This window comes from Salmo salar, chromosome ssa12 (genome assembly GCF_905237065.1).
Source record: "Salmo salar chromosome ssa12, Ssal_v3.1, whole genome shotgun sequence".
NCBI classification, from domain to species: domain Eukaryota; kingdom Metazoa; phylum Chordata; class Actinopteri; order Salmoniformes; family Salmonidae; genus Salmo; species Salmo salar.
In genome coordinates this window covers 19363463-19380340 of record NC_059453.1, presented here as the reverse complement: position 1 = coordinate 19380340, position 16878 = coordinate 19363463, and the positions used below count along the sequence as shown (strand labels likewise).

The 16878-nt window shown below is 42.5% G+C and overlaps 1 protein-coding gene across 3 annotated transcripts; it reads right to left on the bottom strand.

The window, feature by feature from the left end:
* On the bottom strand, nt 1-15771 carry LOC106564387 (interleukin-2 receptor subunit beta). 3 transcript variants are annotated; one of them, XM_045690968.1, is made up of 11 exons: nt 15560-15771; nt 10847-10906; nt 10069-10171; nt 7193-7304; nt 6985-7057; nt 6596-6695; nt 4193-4326; nt 3834-4026; nt 3320-3419; nt 2997-3090; nt 1-1492 (listed from the first exon to the last, which is right to left on the bottom strand). In XM_045690968.1, the coding sequence occupies exons 3-11, from the start codon at nt 10139-10141 to the stop codon at nt 305-307; spliced, it is 2067 nt and encodes a 688-aa protein (XP_045546924.1). In that variant the 5' UTR covers nt 10142-10171; nt 10847-10906; nt 15560-15771; the 3' UTR covers nt 1-304. The 3 variants fall into 3 exon arrangements, with proteins under 3 accessions (XP_045546924.1, XP_045546923.1, XP_045546922.1); XM_045690967.1 differs by lacking the exon at nt 15560-15771 and having other exon boundaries at nt 10847-11062; XM_045690966.1 differs by lacking the exon at nt 10847-10906 and having other exon boundaries at nt 2-1492; nt 15560-15750.
* Nucleotides 15772-16878: the final 1107 nt, after the last annotated feature.

Below are 16878 nucleotides of genomic sequence, written 5' to 3'. Positions count from 1 at the left end.
CCCTTTTTTGGTTACTACATGATTCCATATGTGTTGTTCATAGTTTTGATGTACTCACTATTATTCCGCAATGTCAAAAATATGAAAAATAAAGAAAAACCCTTGAATGAGTAGGTGTTCTAAAACTTTTGACCCCCCCATATTCTAGTAACTTTCTCAATCCTGGTTGGAAGTTTACCGGAATCAGGATGGAATGAGCAGGAATTCCGGATTCCTCCAACCAGGATTTCTGGATAACCAGGGAATTTGGGGAAAATTACAAGACTTTTCCAAACCTAGACCTTGGTAAAAATGTTTTCAAAGCTCAGCTCTGAGCTTCTTTCACTGGCATGTAGTCGCCACTAGAGGGCTCTATAGCCATTGAAGAAGACATGAGAGACATCTCCTCGATCAGCCTGCATGGATGACTGGTACTCATACCCAGGGATGGAGCCAATCCCAACCCAGAGAAGGGGAAGTGTAAACCGGTCAGTGGAATAGGTAAGGGGGTGGAACAAAATGGAAATATATTGTTAGTGGTAATAAGAGGGATATGGTTACAGGCGGTCACAGTAGGCCCGACCGCATCCTCCACGCTCTCCTGACTTTCCTGATCCTCTCCCCCACTGCCAATGCCTGAATCTGGGCTCTGAGGGGCACGGCGTTGGGTCTGGAGCTGGAGATTATCCACACGTTCATAGGAGGAAGACATTGTGAGAGAACCTCCTCCAACCTCCATCTCTGTACCCTTTCCCCCTACACTATCCAACCCAGGTAGGGTGAAGGGAAGCTGGGGGAAAGCAGACAGGGAAATGGGTAAGGGGGTGGAGCAGAATGGAAAGTTATTGTTATTGATAAGAGGAAGAAGCGGAACAAAATTGACATCCTGAGAGACAAAATGGGGGGTGGCTGCAATAGGCCCAACCGCATCCTCCACGCTCTCCTGACTTTCCTGATCCTCTCCCCCACTGCCGATGCCTGAATCTGGGCTTATGAGGGCCCGACGCTCGGCCTGGAGCTTCTCAACACGCCCGTAAGAAGAAACCTGGAGGATATCTTCACCTGCACTGATGCCTTCAAGTACACCTCCACCACCCATCTCTCCCTCCTTCCCTCCACCCCCCATCTCTCCATCTTTCCCTCCACCCCTGATATCTCCGTCCTTCCCCCCTACACCTCTATTACTGTCCATCCTTTCTCCTCTGTTCTCCTCGTTCCACTCTTCTATCTCTTCAGTAGTGCCACCTACTGGTCCGTAAGGGGAGTGTACAGAGCAGGGTACCAGCTTGGTGGAGGTGGATCCAGGCTGGGAGCATTGAGATAAGAAGTAGCTGAAGTTGGAGAAGCCGGAGCAGGAGGAGTGGCCACTGTTGTCCCATCTCTTCTCCTGTGGTGGTGCCGTCCTCAAGGGGGTGACGTTGTCCAGGCTGTCGGTGATCTCTACCTGGGAGATGTCTTCACGGTGCAATGCAGAGTTGATGGATTCAAGGGCGAACAAAGGACCCAGCCAAGCCTGTAGGCAGAGACACAGGCATGTACACACACACACACACACACACACACACACACACACACACACACACACACACACACACACACACACACACACACACACACACACACACACACACACACACACGAGAAAAAGAGACATGCAGAGGAGAGGAAAATGAAAGGATTATTATTTTCATTCCTGTCCTCTTTTTATTGCAGAGGAGGCTGGTAAGGTGAGGACGGCATTGTCTTCCGACAGGTGGCTTCACTCCTACATGATGCTAATTTTTAGACAATGGCGAGGACAGCTCATAATAATGTCTGGTAATAAATATATAGAAACTATGTGTTTTATCTGTTTGATACCACTCCATTCATTAGACTCCAGCCGTTATAACCTAACTACAGCCATTGTAACCTAACTACAGCCATTATAACCTTACTACAGCCATTATAACCTTACTACAGCCATTGTAACCTAACTACAGCCATTATAACCTAACCACAGCCATTATAACCTAACTACAGCCATTGTAACCTAACTACAGTCATTGTAACCTAACTACAGCCATTATAACCTAACTACAGCCATTGTAACCTAACTACAGCCATTATAACCTAACTACAGCCATTATAACCTAACTACAGCCATTATAACCTAACTACAGCCATTGTAACCTAACTACCGCCATTGTAACCTAACTACAGTCATTGTAACCTAACTACAGCCATTGTAACTTAACTTCAGTCATTGTAACCTCACTACAGCCATTGTAACCTAACTACAGCCATAATAAACTAACTACAGCCATAATAACCTAACTACAGCCATTGTAACCTAACTACAGCCATTATAACCTAACTACAGCCATTATAACCCAACTACAGCCATTATAACCCAACTACAGCCATTATAACCTAACTACAGCCATTATAACCTAACTATAGCCATTGTAACCTAACCACAGCCATTATAACCTAACTACAGCCATTATAACCTAACTACAGCCATTATAACCTAACTACAGCCATAATAACCTAACTACAGCCATAATAACTTAACTACCACCATTATAAACTAACTACCACCATTATAACCTAACTACCACCATTATAACCTAACTACCACCATTATAACCTAACTACAGCCATTATAACCTAACTACAGCCATTATAACCTTACTACAGCCATTATAACCTAACTACAGCCATTATAACCTAACTACAGCCATTATAACCTAACTACAGCCATAGTAACCTAACTACCACCATTATAACCTAACTACCACCATTATAACCTAACTACAGCCATTATAACCTAACTACAGCCATTATAACCTTACTACAGCTATTATAACCTAACTACAGCCATTATAACCTAACTACAGCCATTATAACCTAACTACAGCCATTATAACCTAACTACAGCCATTATAACCTAACTATCGCCATAACAAGGAAGTGCACAATACAGGGAATAGGGTCCCTTTGGGCACATGACTTCAGTCAAAAGTAGAACTGACCTTGAAGTTTCCATCATGATGGAGTTTGAGGCCCTCAAAGTACGTGGAGGGATCTGGTATAGGAGGATTCAGAATCTTCTTGACCCTGTCAGCACTGAACGGAAATGAAAGGAAGTTGCACTTAACCAACTACAAAACATTACATCTAAAACATGATGTTTACTTTGCAGTCCGTTGGTGTTAAAATACATCACATTTACAATGGACCCCACCCCACCCCCCTCCCTCACACACACACACACACACACACACACACACACACACACACACACACACACACACACACACACACACACACACACACACACACACACACTACTCACTTTCCTTTGCAGAGCAACATGGAGACCAGCAGGACCAGTACAACAACAGCTCCCACCACGGTGACCACCACAAAGTCCTGGTCTAGAACATCAGGACTACCTGAGAACAGGACCAGAGGAACAACATAGAACATACATAGAACATATTTACAACGTACATAACAACACCACTATTTGACTAAAAGATTGGCATAGAAAAGCGTTCTTTCACATTTCTGTCTGTAAGTTTGTTTTGAGCATGTGTCTGCCTATCTAAGAATGAAAGAAAGAAATAGGGAAGGAAGGAAAGAAGGATGAAGAAGAAGAAGCTGTTTTTCAAGATTCATATGGAAACACACTACTATGCCTGCATTCCAAATGGCAACATATTCCCTGTTTAGTGCAGTACTTTTGGCCCATAGGGCTCTGCACTCTATAGGGAATTTTAGGGCCATTTGGGACACAGCCCAACTATATATAGGCCCACATTCAAACGTGTACTAATAACCAATGACATCACTGATGCTGGATTTACCTGTTGGCTTCATCTGGCCCAGAGTGGAGACCCATGATGCACTGGGGCTCCAGTCGCTCCACTGACAGTCTGAGTAATTGTTTGGGACGACTCGAACCCTGACTCTGACCTGGTACCTCCTTCCTCTCTCCAGCATGTCAGGGTCCAGGTCAAAATACGTCTGTTTGTTTGATATGTTCACCTCCACAGCATCCTGCAGTACCACAATATACAGTAGGTGTACTTTCAGTAGGTGTACTTTTAGATAGTGTACAAAGAGCTGTGCACTCTTTCACTGTATTCTCTCTTTCACATCTCTCCCCTTTCCCTCTTGTTATTATCTGTCCTCTGTCTCTCTTCCTCCCCCCTCTCTCTCTCACCTCCCAGTGATGTAGTTCCTGTTTCCACTGTAGTTGGAAGTCATAGTTGAATATCATTTCTGAAATGGGAGCTCCTGGTGTCCAGGCGACTGAGGCGTTGGTGACGGTCGGCTTGCCAGGGGGATGCATTTTAACTGCCAAACACAAAACATGTAGTCATAGCAGTACTAATATCACTGTAACAGAACTACTAGTACTAAGTTGAATTAGAAATGTTATTATCAGGTATGAATTAGTATTAAGTTGTATACAGTGCGTTCAGAAAGTATTCAGACCCCTTCCCTTTTTCCACATTTTGTTACGATACAGCCTTATTCTAAAATTAATTTAAATCAATCTACACATAACACCCCATAATGACAAAGCGAAAACGGTTATTTTGAAATGTTTGCAAATGTATTAAAAGTAAAAAACAGAAATACCTTATTTACATAAGTATTCAGACCCTTTGCTATGAGAATCGAAATTGAGCTCAGGTGCATCCTGTTTCCATTGATCATCCTTGAGATGTTTCTACAACTTCATTGGAGTCCACCTGTGGTAAATTCAATTGATTGGACATGATTTGGAAAGGCACACACCTGTCTTTATAAGGTCCCACAGTTGACAGTGCATGCCAGAGCAAAAACCAAGCCATTAGGTCGAAGGAATTGTCCATAGAGCTCCGAGACAGGATTGTGTCGAGGCACAGATCCAGGGAAGCTTACCAAATAATGTCTGCAGCATTGATGGTCCCCAAGAACACAGTGGCCTCCATCATTCTTAAATGGAAGAAGTTTGGAACCACCAAGACGCTTCCTAGAGCTGGCCGTCTGGCCAAACTGAGCTGTCGGGGGAGGTGACCAAGAACCCGATGGTCACTCTGACAGAGCTCCAGAGTTCCTCTATGGAGATGGGAAAACCTTCCAGAAGGACAATCATCTATGCAGCACTCCTCAAATCAGGCCTTTATGGTAGTGTAACCAGACAGAAGCCACTCCTCAGTAAAAGGCACGACAGACTGCTTGGTGTTTACCAAAAGGCACCTAAAAGACTCACACCATGAGAAACAAGATTCTCTGGTCTGATGAAACCAAGATTGAACTCTTTGGCCTGAATGCCAAGCGTCACGTCTGGAGTAAACCTGGCACCATCCCTATGGTGAAGCATGGTGGTGGCAGCATCATGCTGTGGGGATGTTTTTCAGCGGCAGGGACTGGGAGACTAGTCAAGATTGTGGGAAAGATGAACGGAGCCAAGTACAGAGAGATCCTTGATGAAAACCTGCTCCAGAGCACTCAGTACCTCTGATTGGGGCTAAGGTTCACCTTCCAGCATGACCCGAAGCACACAGCGAAGACAACGCAGGGGTGGCTTTGGGACAAGTCTCTGAATGTCTTTGAGTGGCTCAAACCAGAGCCCAGACTTGAATCCGAGCGAACATCTCTGGAGAGACCTGAAAATAGCTGTGCAGCAACGCTCCCCATCCAATCTGACAGAACTTGAGAGGATATGCAGAGAAGAATGGGAGAAACTCCCCAAATACATCTGTGCCAAGCTTGTAGCATCATACCCAAGAAGACTCAAGGCTGTAATCGCTACCAAATGTGCCTTAACAAAGTACTGAGTTAAAGGGTCTGAATACTTATGTAATTATTTTTTTTATATATATACATTTGCAAAAATGTATAAAAACCTGTTTTTGCTTTGTCATTATGGGGTATTGTGTGTAGATTATGAGGGGAAAAATGATTTAATACATTTTAGAATAAGGCTGTAACATAACAAAATGTGGATAAGGTGAAAGGGTCTGAATACTTTCTGATTGCACTGTAAATTAATAACCTTTCCAGCATGTTTGTATTGCATTATGTTGTATCATTGTGTATTGATTTTGTGTATTTTGTATGATGACCTCACAAAACCTCATAAAGTTATAGTATCGTATCGTTGTAGTTGGTCTACAATTAATGTAGTACTAGTAGATTAGTGTCACGTCCTGACCATAGAGAGCTCTTATTCTCTATGGTAGAGTAGGTCAGAGCGTGACTGGGGGGGATTATCTAGTTTATTTAGTTCTATGTTGTTTGGTTGTAGTTTCTTTTTTCTATGTTGGGGTTTTTGTATGATCCCCAATTAGAGGCAGCTGGTCATCGTTGTCTCTAATTGGGGATCATATTTAAGTAGTTGTTTCTCCCACCTGTGTTTGTGGGAGATTATTTTGAGTTAGTGCATGTTGCACCTCTTTCGTCACGGTTTGTGTTTTGTTTGTAGTTTATTGTTTGTTTTGCAAAGTTTCACATTAAAAGAAAAGATGTGGAACGATACCCACGCTGCGCTTTGGTCTCCTTCCTACGACGAACGTGACAGTTAGTAATAGCTGACACATCGTACATAATATCACTCAAATTACTGTACACTTACTGTGGTTAAATGGTTGATACAGGTAGTTAATATGTATCACATAATCTTCTGCTTGTCCACACCGTACATCAATGGGTATTTTATCATCGTCCCAAAAGAACTGAAAGATAATTTACAGAAGTTCAGTTATCCAGGGTTGTTTGTCTATTGGTCTATATATATGCTGTCATTGTTTAATTATTATTATTATTATTATTATTAGGAAAAAATGTTATCAAAAAATATTTAAAAAATTACAAATTCCTGGTTAATTTATTCATCCAGATGAATGTGTTACATTCATGTTATTATTTTTATAATCTGTTTTTAAAATGATAGTTTTTATCTATAATACTGCACATATATAACCAAGCATTGGTTTTAACTTGATGTAGTTTTATAAAACTCACAGGATTGCCCTCAAAGACCAGACTGCCGCCTCTCAAAGTGTTGGAACCGCCCAAGGACTTCATCTCACATTGCCTGTAGTTACAACAGTGAACCATTGTTTCAGTTAGCATCCCAAATGGCACCCTATTCCCTATATAGTGCACTACTTTAGACCAGGACTCTATGGGAATAGGGTTCCAGTTAGGGTGCATCCTTAGTCTTCTTTACCTTTTAATCCCGGCATATTCACCATGCAGTGTGCATGGCATGTCTGGGGGCACGCATGTGTTGTTCAACACACATGTGATGTTACTGATGAAGTCATTGACACACTGCAGAACTATGAGAAACAGAGACAGAGAGAATGAGAGAGGAGAGAGAGAGGAGAGAGAAACAGAGGCAGAGAGAGAGAACAATTATAAGAGTTTTAATATAAGGGTCAATATAATGTTTTATAAGGCTCTATATCATGTTTTATAAGGCTCTATATCATGTTTTATAAGGGTCAATATAATGTTTTATAAGGCTCTATATCATGATTTACAAGGCTCTATAACATGTTTTATAAGGCTCTATAACATGTTTTATAAGGCTCTATATCATGTTTTATAAAGCTCTATAACATGTTTTACAAGAATCTATGTCATGTTTTACAAGACTCTATGTCATGTTTTATAAGGCTATATGTAATGTTTTATAAGGCTCCATATCATGTTTTATAAGGCTCTTTATCATGTTTTACAAGAATCTATGTCATGTTTTACAAGACTTTGTGTTATGTTTTTCAAGACTCTATATTATGTTCTATAAGGCTATATGTCATGTTTTTTAAGGATCTATGTCATGTTTTACAAGGCTCTATATCAGGCTCTATGTCATGTTTTACAAGGCTCTATATCATGTTTAATTATACACTGCCGTTCAAAAGTTTGGGGTCACTTTGAAATGTCCTTGTTTTTGAAAGAAAAGCATTTTTTGTCCATTAAAATAACATCAAATTTATCAGAAACACAGTGTAGACATTGTTAATGTTGTCAATGACTATTGTTGCTGGAAACAGATGATTGTTTATGGAATATCTACATAGGCGTACAGAGGCCTTTTATCAGCAACCATCACTCCTGTGTTCCAATGGCACGTTGTGTTATCTAATCCAAGTTTATAATTTTAAAAGGCTAATTGATCATTAGAAAACCCTTTTGCAATTATGTTAGCACAGCTGGAAACTGTTGTTCTGATTAAAGAAGCAATAAAACTGGCCTTCTTTAGACTAGTTGAGTATCTGGAGCATCAGCATTTGTGGGTTCAATTATAGGCTCAAAATGGCCAGAAACAAATAACTTTCTTCTGAGACTCATTTTTACATTTACATTTACATTCGTCAGTCTATTCTTGTTCTGAGAAATGAAGGCTATTCCATGCGAGAAATTGCCAAGAAACTGAAGATCTTGTACAACGCTGTGTACTACTCCCTTCACAGAACAGCGCAAACTGGCTCTAACCAGAATAGAAAGAGGAGTGGGAGGCCCTGGTGCACAACTGAGCAAGAGGACAAGTACATTAGAGTGTCTAATTTGAGAAACAGATGCCTCACAAGTCCTCAACTGGCAGCTTCATTAAATAGTACCCGCAAAACACCAGTCTCAATGTCAACAGTGAAGAGGCGACTCTGGGATGCTGGCCTTCTGAAAAACAGCTTCTATCTCAAGGCCATCAGACTGTTAAATAGCCATCCCTAGCACAGAGAGGCTGCTGCCTACATGCAGACTTGAAATCATTGGCCACTTTAATAATTGGAATACTAGTCACTCTAATAATGTCACTTTAATTATGTTTCATGTCTTGCATTATTCATCTCATATGTATATACTGTATTCTATACTATCTATTGCATCTTGCCAATGCAGCTCTGCCATTGCTTATCCATATATTTATATTTATATATTGTTATTCCATTCCTTTACTTAGATTTGTGTGTATTCGGTATCTGTTGTGGAATTGTTAGATATTACTTGTTTGCTGCACTGTCAGAACTAGAAGCACAAGCATTTTGCTGCACTCACAATAACATCTGCTAGCCATCTGTATGTGACCAATACAATTTGATTTGATGTGATTGACTGCAAGTCCCAAAGAAAACAGGATCTGCCTCCAGTATTCCAGCATCATTTCAACTTCAACGTTTCATCTTCATCAAATCACCTCTGCTTAGTCTAATACAGTGACAACTAAAATATACCCCCCCAAAAAAAAAAATTTGTCCAATCAACATAGGCTGAATATGATGTGGCTGTCCATGGTTCTGATTTATGTGTGCATTCGTGCAAGTAGAAAAACATGTTGACTCACTCTACTTGTAGAGAAACACCAATGCCATTCTCCTCTCTTTCATGTTGACGAAACGTTCTGTCATACAGTACAAGCTTCTTTTTTTGTCCTAGGCTACCTGGCTAAAACACTTGCTTGAACTTCCATCCTCTCAGGCCAGGGGCACAACAATGTATGAATTAATGGTTGGATCGGAATTGCCGTTGGCCAATACGGAGAATTAAGTAAATCCACAAGTCCAAATCCCTATCTCCATCAATGGCTAATTTAGGAAAGGGGCACCGGAGGACGACAACACAACAAAACACACAACAATTCAGTTGTTTCTGTTAATGATGTATACTCTCAAAGCGTTTTGATAGGAGAGATGCCAAATCCAAGCTGGCTTCCCTTCATACTTTTCTTTCTTTTTGCCAGGACCATTCACAGTTGAGCTCGCTCAGTTTAGCTCAACGCTCAACGCTCCTACATTATTTACCATTCATTTCTATTAGGCACAAAATAATAACACATTTATAGAGTCACAAGCTTGATGTAATCATTGTGTGCTATGAATATGGGACCAAATACAAAACCTTTTACTACTTTAACACACATTAAAGTACTTTTGGTCGCCTAAAATGGGTAGACTATGCACAAAAAGTGCTGTAGTTTCTAAAAAGGTTCACCCGATATGGATGAAAATACACTCAAATTAAAGCTGACAGTCTGCACTTTAACCTCGTAGTCATTATAAATCTGCTTGTAATGCATTGTGAAGGGTATTGATGACTTACAGGACTGTGGTTGGCTGGAGCAGGTTAGTAGGGGGAGGAGCAGGATGACATAGAGACACCATAGAACCTCCATTATGACTTCTTCCTGGTCCTTTTTCTCATTCTAGAACACAGTAGGAGACATGACCTTAGCAACAGGTGACAGGTGGCTTAGTGTTCCAAATGGTACCCTATTTCTTATATAGGGCACTACTTTTGACCAGGGCTCATTGGGCTCTGGTCAAAAGTAGTGAACTATGTAGGGAATAGGATGCCATTTGGGATGGAAGAAAACCTGAAGCATAAGAGAGAAGAAAAAGTACAATTTTCTATGTCTGTCTGCGTGGTGTGTTTTTTCCGTGAAAGTAGATCAAGTGTTATCAGTTTCACCGCAGCCACACACGCATACACACACACACGCACAGTGAAAGCCACAGAAACTGAACAGGTGTGCAAGTGGGAGAGGGATCCATACATCCTTATTTAGAGAATAGAAACGTATTAGGTCACATAAGGAGAAATACATGTCAGATATAATTAACATCTTGTGAATACAAAGTATCATCTGTTTTACTGTTACGCATATCAGTAGACATGAAGGTTATTTGCATAAAACATCTTATTAACAAAGTTGCATTTGTTTAAACGAACCTTTCGTACACACCGGTATGCCAGAAATAAGCCAAGCACAAACTTAAACACTGTAAACCCATTTAGTAGGTTATTTACATTTGCATAGCATTTTAGGTGCATTTCAAACATTTACATTTTTTAATATTGCAGATATTTTGTCTCTTACCTTTAGATATTGAACGGCCCAAGCTGGACAGCTTGTGTCATTGGATGAGCTGTGATGGAACTAGATAAAACACATGGAAAGGGTTGGATGAAGGATGATAGCTGTACTGATGATGTTACTAACTATGATGTTACTCCAACTCTAGTGAGGCTGACACATGAGAGTCTCTCTCTCTCTCTCTCTCTCTCTCTCTCTCTCTCTCTCTCTCTCTCTCTCTCTCTCTCATGTATGACCTTACAGACCACATCATCGGATGAACAGCATGTTCAGACCTATATCTGAGAAGATATATATAGTTCCCATAGCTATACATGGGCAGTGTGCTGTTGGCTACCATTCTCTCATGTGGGGTTTTTTAGTAAAAGGTCACTGTGGTTAGAGAGATTGATGTTATGTTCAGCCTGAGGTGTGAAGTTTCCACTCCTCTGTTATATAAACAACCATCTAACAGGTACAAGATGTGTTGAAACGGTGAAGAAGAAGAAGAAGATTGTGATGATGATAATGAATGACCTGGATGATATGTTAGTGCAGGGCTGGGACAAAAGCATGCACACCCTGTGTGGCTATAATGCTTCTACAAGGAATACCAGTACTGCGTAACATTGGTCATTCCTTTGAACTGTTTGTAACAAATTGATAGGTGGTTGAAGGTTGCGCAAGAGCAAAATGTTTATATCAGAGGATGGCTCATAATAATGCATTGAATGGAGTTAATGGAATGGTATCAAACACATGTAATCAGTGTGTTAGATGTGTTTGATACCCTTCCATTAATTCTGTTCCAGCCATTACTATGAGTCTGTCCTCCGATTAAAAGAGCCACCAGCCACCACTGGTTTCTGTACATTGTTAGCTGTGAAGCCTTGTGATGTCATGTTCGCTGTCAAATGTACCAACAGTCCTGTGTGTCCCAATTCAGGGCTTTCCAGCCTTAACCTGGTAGCCTGGTCCCAGATCAGGGCTTTCCTGCCCTGACCTGGTAGCCTGGTCCCAGATCAGGGCTTTCCTGCCTTAACCTGATAGCCTGGTCCCAGATCAGGGCTTTCCTGCCTTAACCTGGTAGCCTGGTCCCAGATCAGGGCTTTCCTGCCTTAACCTGATAGCCTGGTACCAGATCAGGGCTTTTCCTGTCTTAACCCACAAGCCTGGTCCCAGATCAGGGCTTTCCTCCCTTAACCTGAAAGCAGAGAACATACACACACATGCATGGCCACGCAAGCTCGAACACAAGTGTAGTCTTCACGCAAGCTAACACACACACATTATACATGCACACACACACACACACACACACACACACACACACATATTGTGCATGCACGCACACACAAGCGCATTCTGCATGCATGAACACACACAGTACTCACGCACACATAAACATACACACATACACACACACACACACACACACACACACACACACACACACATACAAAGGGGCTGCAGGTAAGAAAACCACAACGTCCTCGTTTCCCAGAATGTTTACAAGCTGTTTCCAATAACAAACAAACCACAAACCACTAACACCCCTGTCCCTCCTCCTCTCTTCTCTACCTCTCTTCTCATCCTCTGCCAAACCAAACCTCAAACTAACGCCCCCTCCATTCTTCTTCTTATCATGTACACATCTCCCCTCCCTATCTTCTCTCTGACTCCCCCCTCCCTCTCCGACTTCCTTTCCACCAACACTCACTCCCTGACTCCCCCCTCACCTCCCCCTCCTGTCTTTGACTTCCTCTGTACCTGTGGCTGGGTGTGTACATCCTGTCCTACTTAAACACTGGACCAAATCAACCCCTAGGTTACATTCTAACGGGCACCCTGTTCCCTATATAGTGCACTATATGCCATAGAGGCCTCGGTTAAAAGTAGTACACAATATAAGGAATAGGGTGCCACAATGAGGACAGTGGTCTCCAGTTAAGCCCTACTGGAAGCCCACAAGGTGTGCAGGGTTTTGCTCCAGTTCTATTTGAACATCCTGTCCTACTAAACCCAGACCCTAATCAAAGCCTAGCCCCCTCCGTAATGAAGCCTTAATCAACCCCAAGCCCCCATCATAATGAAGCCCAAATCAGCTCATAGCCCCCTCCATAATGAAGCCCTAATCAGCACCTAGCCCCCTCCATAATGAAGCCATAATCAGCTCCTTGCCCCCTCCATTATGAAGCCCTAATCAGCTCCTAGCCCCTCTCCATAATGAAGCCCTAATCAGCTCCTAGCCCCCTCTGTAATGAAGCCCTAATAAGCTCCTAGCCCCCTCCATAATGAAGCCCTAATCAGCTCCTACCCCCCTCCATAATGAAGCCCTAATCAGCTCCTACCCCCTCCATAATGAAGCCATAATCAGCTCCTAGCCCCCTCCATAATGAAGCCCTAATCAGCTCCTACCCCCTCCATAATGAAGCCCTAATCAGCTCCTAGCCCCCTCCATAATGAAGCCCTAATCAGCTCCTAGCCCCCTCTGTAATGAAGCCCTAATAAGCTCCTAGCCCCCTCCATAATGAAGCCCTAATCAGCTCCTACCCCCCTCCATAATGAAGCCCTAATCAGCTCCTAGCCCCCTCCATAATGAAGAATGAATCAACTCCTAGCCCCCTCCATAATGAAGCCCTAATCAGCTCCTAGCCCCCTCCATAATGAAGCCCTAATCAGCTCCTAGCCCCCTCCATAATGAAGCCCTAATCAGCTCCTAGCCCCCTCCACAATGAAGCCCTAATCAGCTCCTAGCCCCCTCCATAATGAAGAATGAATCAACTCCTAGCCCCCTCCATAATGAAGCCCTAATCAGCTCCTAGCCCCCTCCATAATGAAGCCCTAATCAGCTCCTAGCCCCCTCCATAATGAAGCCCTAATCAGCTCCTAGCCCCTCCACAATGAAGCCCTAATCAGCTCCTAGCCCCCTCCATAATGAAGCCCTAATCAGCTCCAAGCCCCCTCCATAATGAAGCCCTAATCAGCTCCTAGCCCCCATCCATAATGAAGCCCTAATCAGCTCCTAGCCCCCTCCATGATGAAGCCCTAATCAGCTCCTAGCCCCCTCCATAATGAAGCCATAATCAGCTCCAAGCCCCTCCATAATGAAGCCCTAATCAGCTCCTAGCCCCCTCCATAATGAAGCCCTAATCAGCTCCTAGCCCCCTCCATAATGAAGCCCTAATCAGCTCCTAGCCCCCTCCATGATGAAGCCCTAATCAGCTCCTAGCCCCCTCCATAATGAAGCCATAATCAGCTCCTAGCCCCCTCCATAATGAAGCCCTAATCAGCTCCTAGCCCCCTCCATAATGAAGCCCTAATCAGCTCCTAGCCCCCTCCATAATGAAGCCTTAATCAGCTCCTAGCCCCCTCCATAATGAAGAATGAATCAACTCCTAGCCCCCTCCATAATGAAGCCCTAATCAGCTCCTAGCCCCCTCCATAATGAAGCCCTAATCAGCTCCTAGCCCCCTCCATAATGAAGCCTTAATCAACTCCTAGCCCCCTCCATAATGAAGCCCTAATCAGCTCCTAGCCCCCTCCATAACGAAACCCTATTCAGCTCCTTGCCCCCTCCATAATGATGCCCTAATCACTCCCTAGCCCCCTCCATAATGAAGCCCTAATCAGCTCCTAGCCCCCCTCCACAATGAAGCCCTAATCAGCTCCTAGCCCCCTCCATAATGAAGAATGAATCAACTCCTAGCCCCCTCCATAATGAAGCCCTAATCAGCTCCTAGCCCCCTCCATAATGAAGCCCTAATCAGCTCCTAGCCCCCTCCATAATGAAGCCCTAATCAACTCCTAGCCCCCTCCATAATGAAGCCCTAATCAGCTCCTACCCCCCTCCATAATGAAGCCCTAATCAGCTCCTAGCCCCCTCCATAATGAAACCCTAATAGCTCCTAGCCCCCTCCATAATGAAGAATAATCAGCTCCTAGCCCCCTCCATAATGAAGCCCTATTCAGCTCCTAGCCCCCTACACAAATACTCCCTAATCAGCCCCTAGCCTCTTCCACAATGAGGACAGTGGTCTTCAACCTTCTTCTAGAGATCTAAAGGGTTTGCAGGGTTTTGGTGCAGCCCAGCACTAACACAGAACAAAAAACCTGCAAAAATATATGCACAAAGCTTGAAAAAGTGAACAAAAGCCTGGTCTTCTCCGGGACCAGGATGGAAGAATCCTTTCCTAGCGCATAGCCTAGACACATTTCATCAGCCCCATAGGATGGGAGAGGTGTATGCAATATTGTAGCAGCTTCGCTCTCTGTGTGTCTCTTCAGTGATAATAGTCATCATCATCATCAACACTACCGTGATCATGACCTCAACTGCTTAATACTGTGTCTTCCAAATGATCACACTCAAACCCACACATGGGCAAACACACAGGCAGAGTAGCTTTTCTTGATTGAACAACAAATGTAATCCATAACCACCTGAATACATCATAGATGTTGGAGCTTCATTTGAGCCACAGCAGGAAAATTATCCTGCAGCAACTGGAAATGTGAATTATTATGTAGATTATAGTTATATGGATTATGGATATTTGTTATTGGGGCTGATACATTTTTCGATAGGGCAAATCAAGTCTGACATTTTAAATTGGAGATTACAAGCCATATTGAACCTTGAATACACTAGAAGTTTGCAACAAAAGAGTGATCAAATTAAGATCCTACATATGTATATGAATATTCAAAGAGAGCACTAGTCAAAGAGAGCCTTACCTTGTATAGTGGACCTTCTTGTAGTCTCAGAAACACCGGCTTCTCAATGCTCTACGGTTGAGTTTCGTTTCACTCTGAACTGAAGGACAAGTGCTTAATGATGAATCAGTTTCTTGTCTCTCAATTGGTCACCACTGAATGATTCAACCCCATTAATGACGAAAAACGTCTGCCTGCCTTCTCTGAGAAGTAAATGAGTGAACAGAAAAGTGATTGCTGACTGAAAAGGAATTTCTGTGGCTTCAGTTAGTTTCAACTGAAACCATATGCGTCATCAACGCTGCTATCTGTACTTGTCAGAAACTGGGATTAAAACAAAAATATTACATTTTTCAGTTGTTCTTCTGTTCTTGTTACTTTTTTCTAAAACGTCCAATGTGACTTCTGTTATTGGGAAATGTTGAGATGATGTAAAGTGTAAAATTAGAACATTTTATGTTTTTATTCCTTTCTGTAAATAACAGGTGCAAAAGCTTTGAAAGTGCCGTGTGTGGCGCGTGAGGTAGTGAAAGAGACAGACAGAGACCAAATAAGACGTTTTGCTGCCATCAAGTGGACAAAGTATGACTAGAGTATGGCCTTGATGCAACAAGTAGTTGATTTTCAACAGGTGCTTTTCTCCTCCACAAGCAACTATGAAAAGAGACTGTTCATTACATGTTAGTCTTCCTTCAACCGTATCCAGGTGCTTTATTTATACAGCAAAAGGATAAAGAGGTTTAATAGTTATTATAGAACTTATTTTTAATATCAGATACAAGAATTCAACCATGTTCTTAACAAATTAAAGATTTGATTACACCATCAGGAAGAGGTTTTTTTTGGGGGGGGGGGGGGGATTTTTCTCCCTGCTCTGCTGAATAGTATTTTTCTCTGCTCATACAGGCCTACGGCACTAATTTGGTGGTAACAAAATAAATAATCATAAATGTTTTATTTTTACATGTATTATTTTTCAAATGTGATTCATCAGGGGGTGCTGAAGCACACTCAGCATCCTTACTTCCTGCGGCTATGCATACCATGTGTTTATTCCACGTTAAGTACATTCCTATGACTACGGAATGTCTTCAGGTTTAAAGTGTGTGTGTGTGTTTCCGTGTGTGTCTGTGTGACCGGTTGGTGGGTCCACTCGGCCATCCTGTATCTCTGCTAAACAGGTCTGGTCCAAACGTAGAGACAGATAACAGACTGAACCCTTTCATCTGATGATCATAAACACACACACCAGTTGGGTCAATAGACTCAACAAAGACTATTTGTATCATGAGGATGAGTCACCTATTATTTCACAAGGATATGATTTTCCTTGGAGACCT

Bases quoted from the DNA above. Each gene is read 5' to 3' on its own strand.
- LOC106564387 (XM_045690968.1), bottom strand. From the start codon at position 10,141: ATGGAGGTTCTATGGTGTCTCTATGTCATCCTGCTCCTCCCCCTACTA. The intron at 7,305-10,068 runs GTAAGTCATCAA...TGTTTCTCATAG, and splicing joins CTCCAGCCAACCACAGTCCT to TTCTGCAGTGTGTCAATGAC. The intron at 3,420-3,833 runs GTAAATCCAGCA...TCCTGTTCTCAG, and splicing joins GGGCCAGATGAAGCCAACAG to GTAGTCCTGATGTTCTAGAC.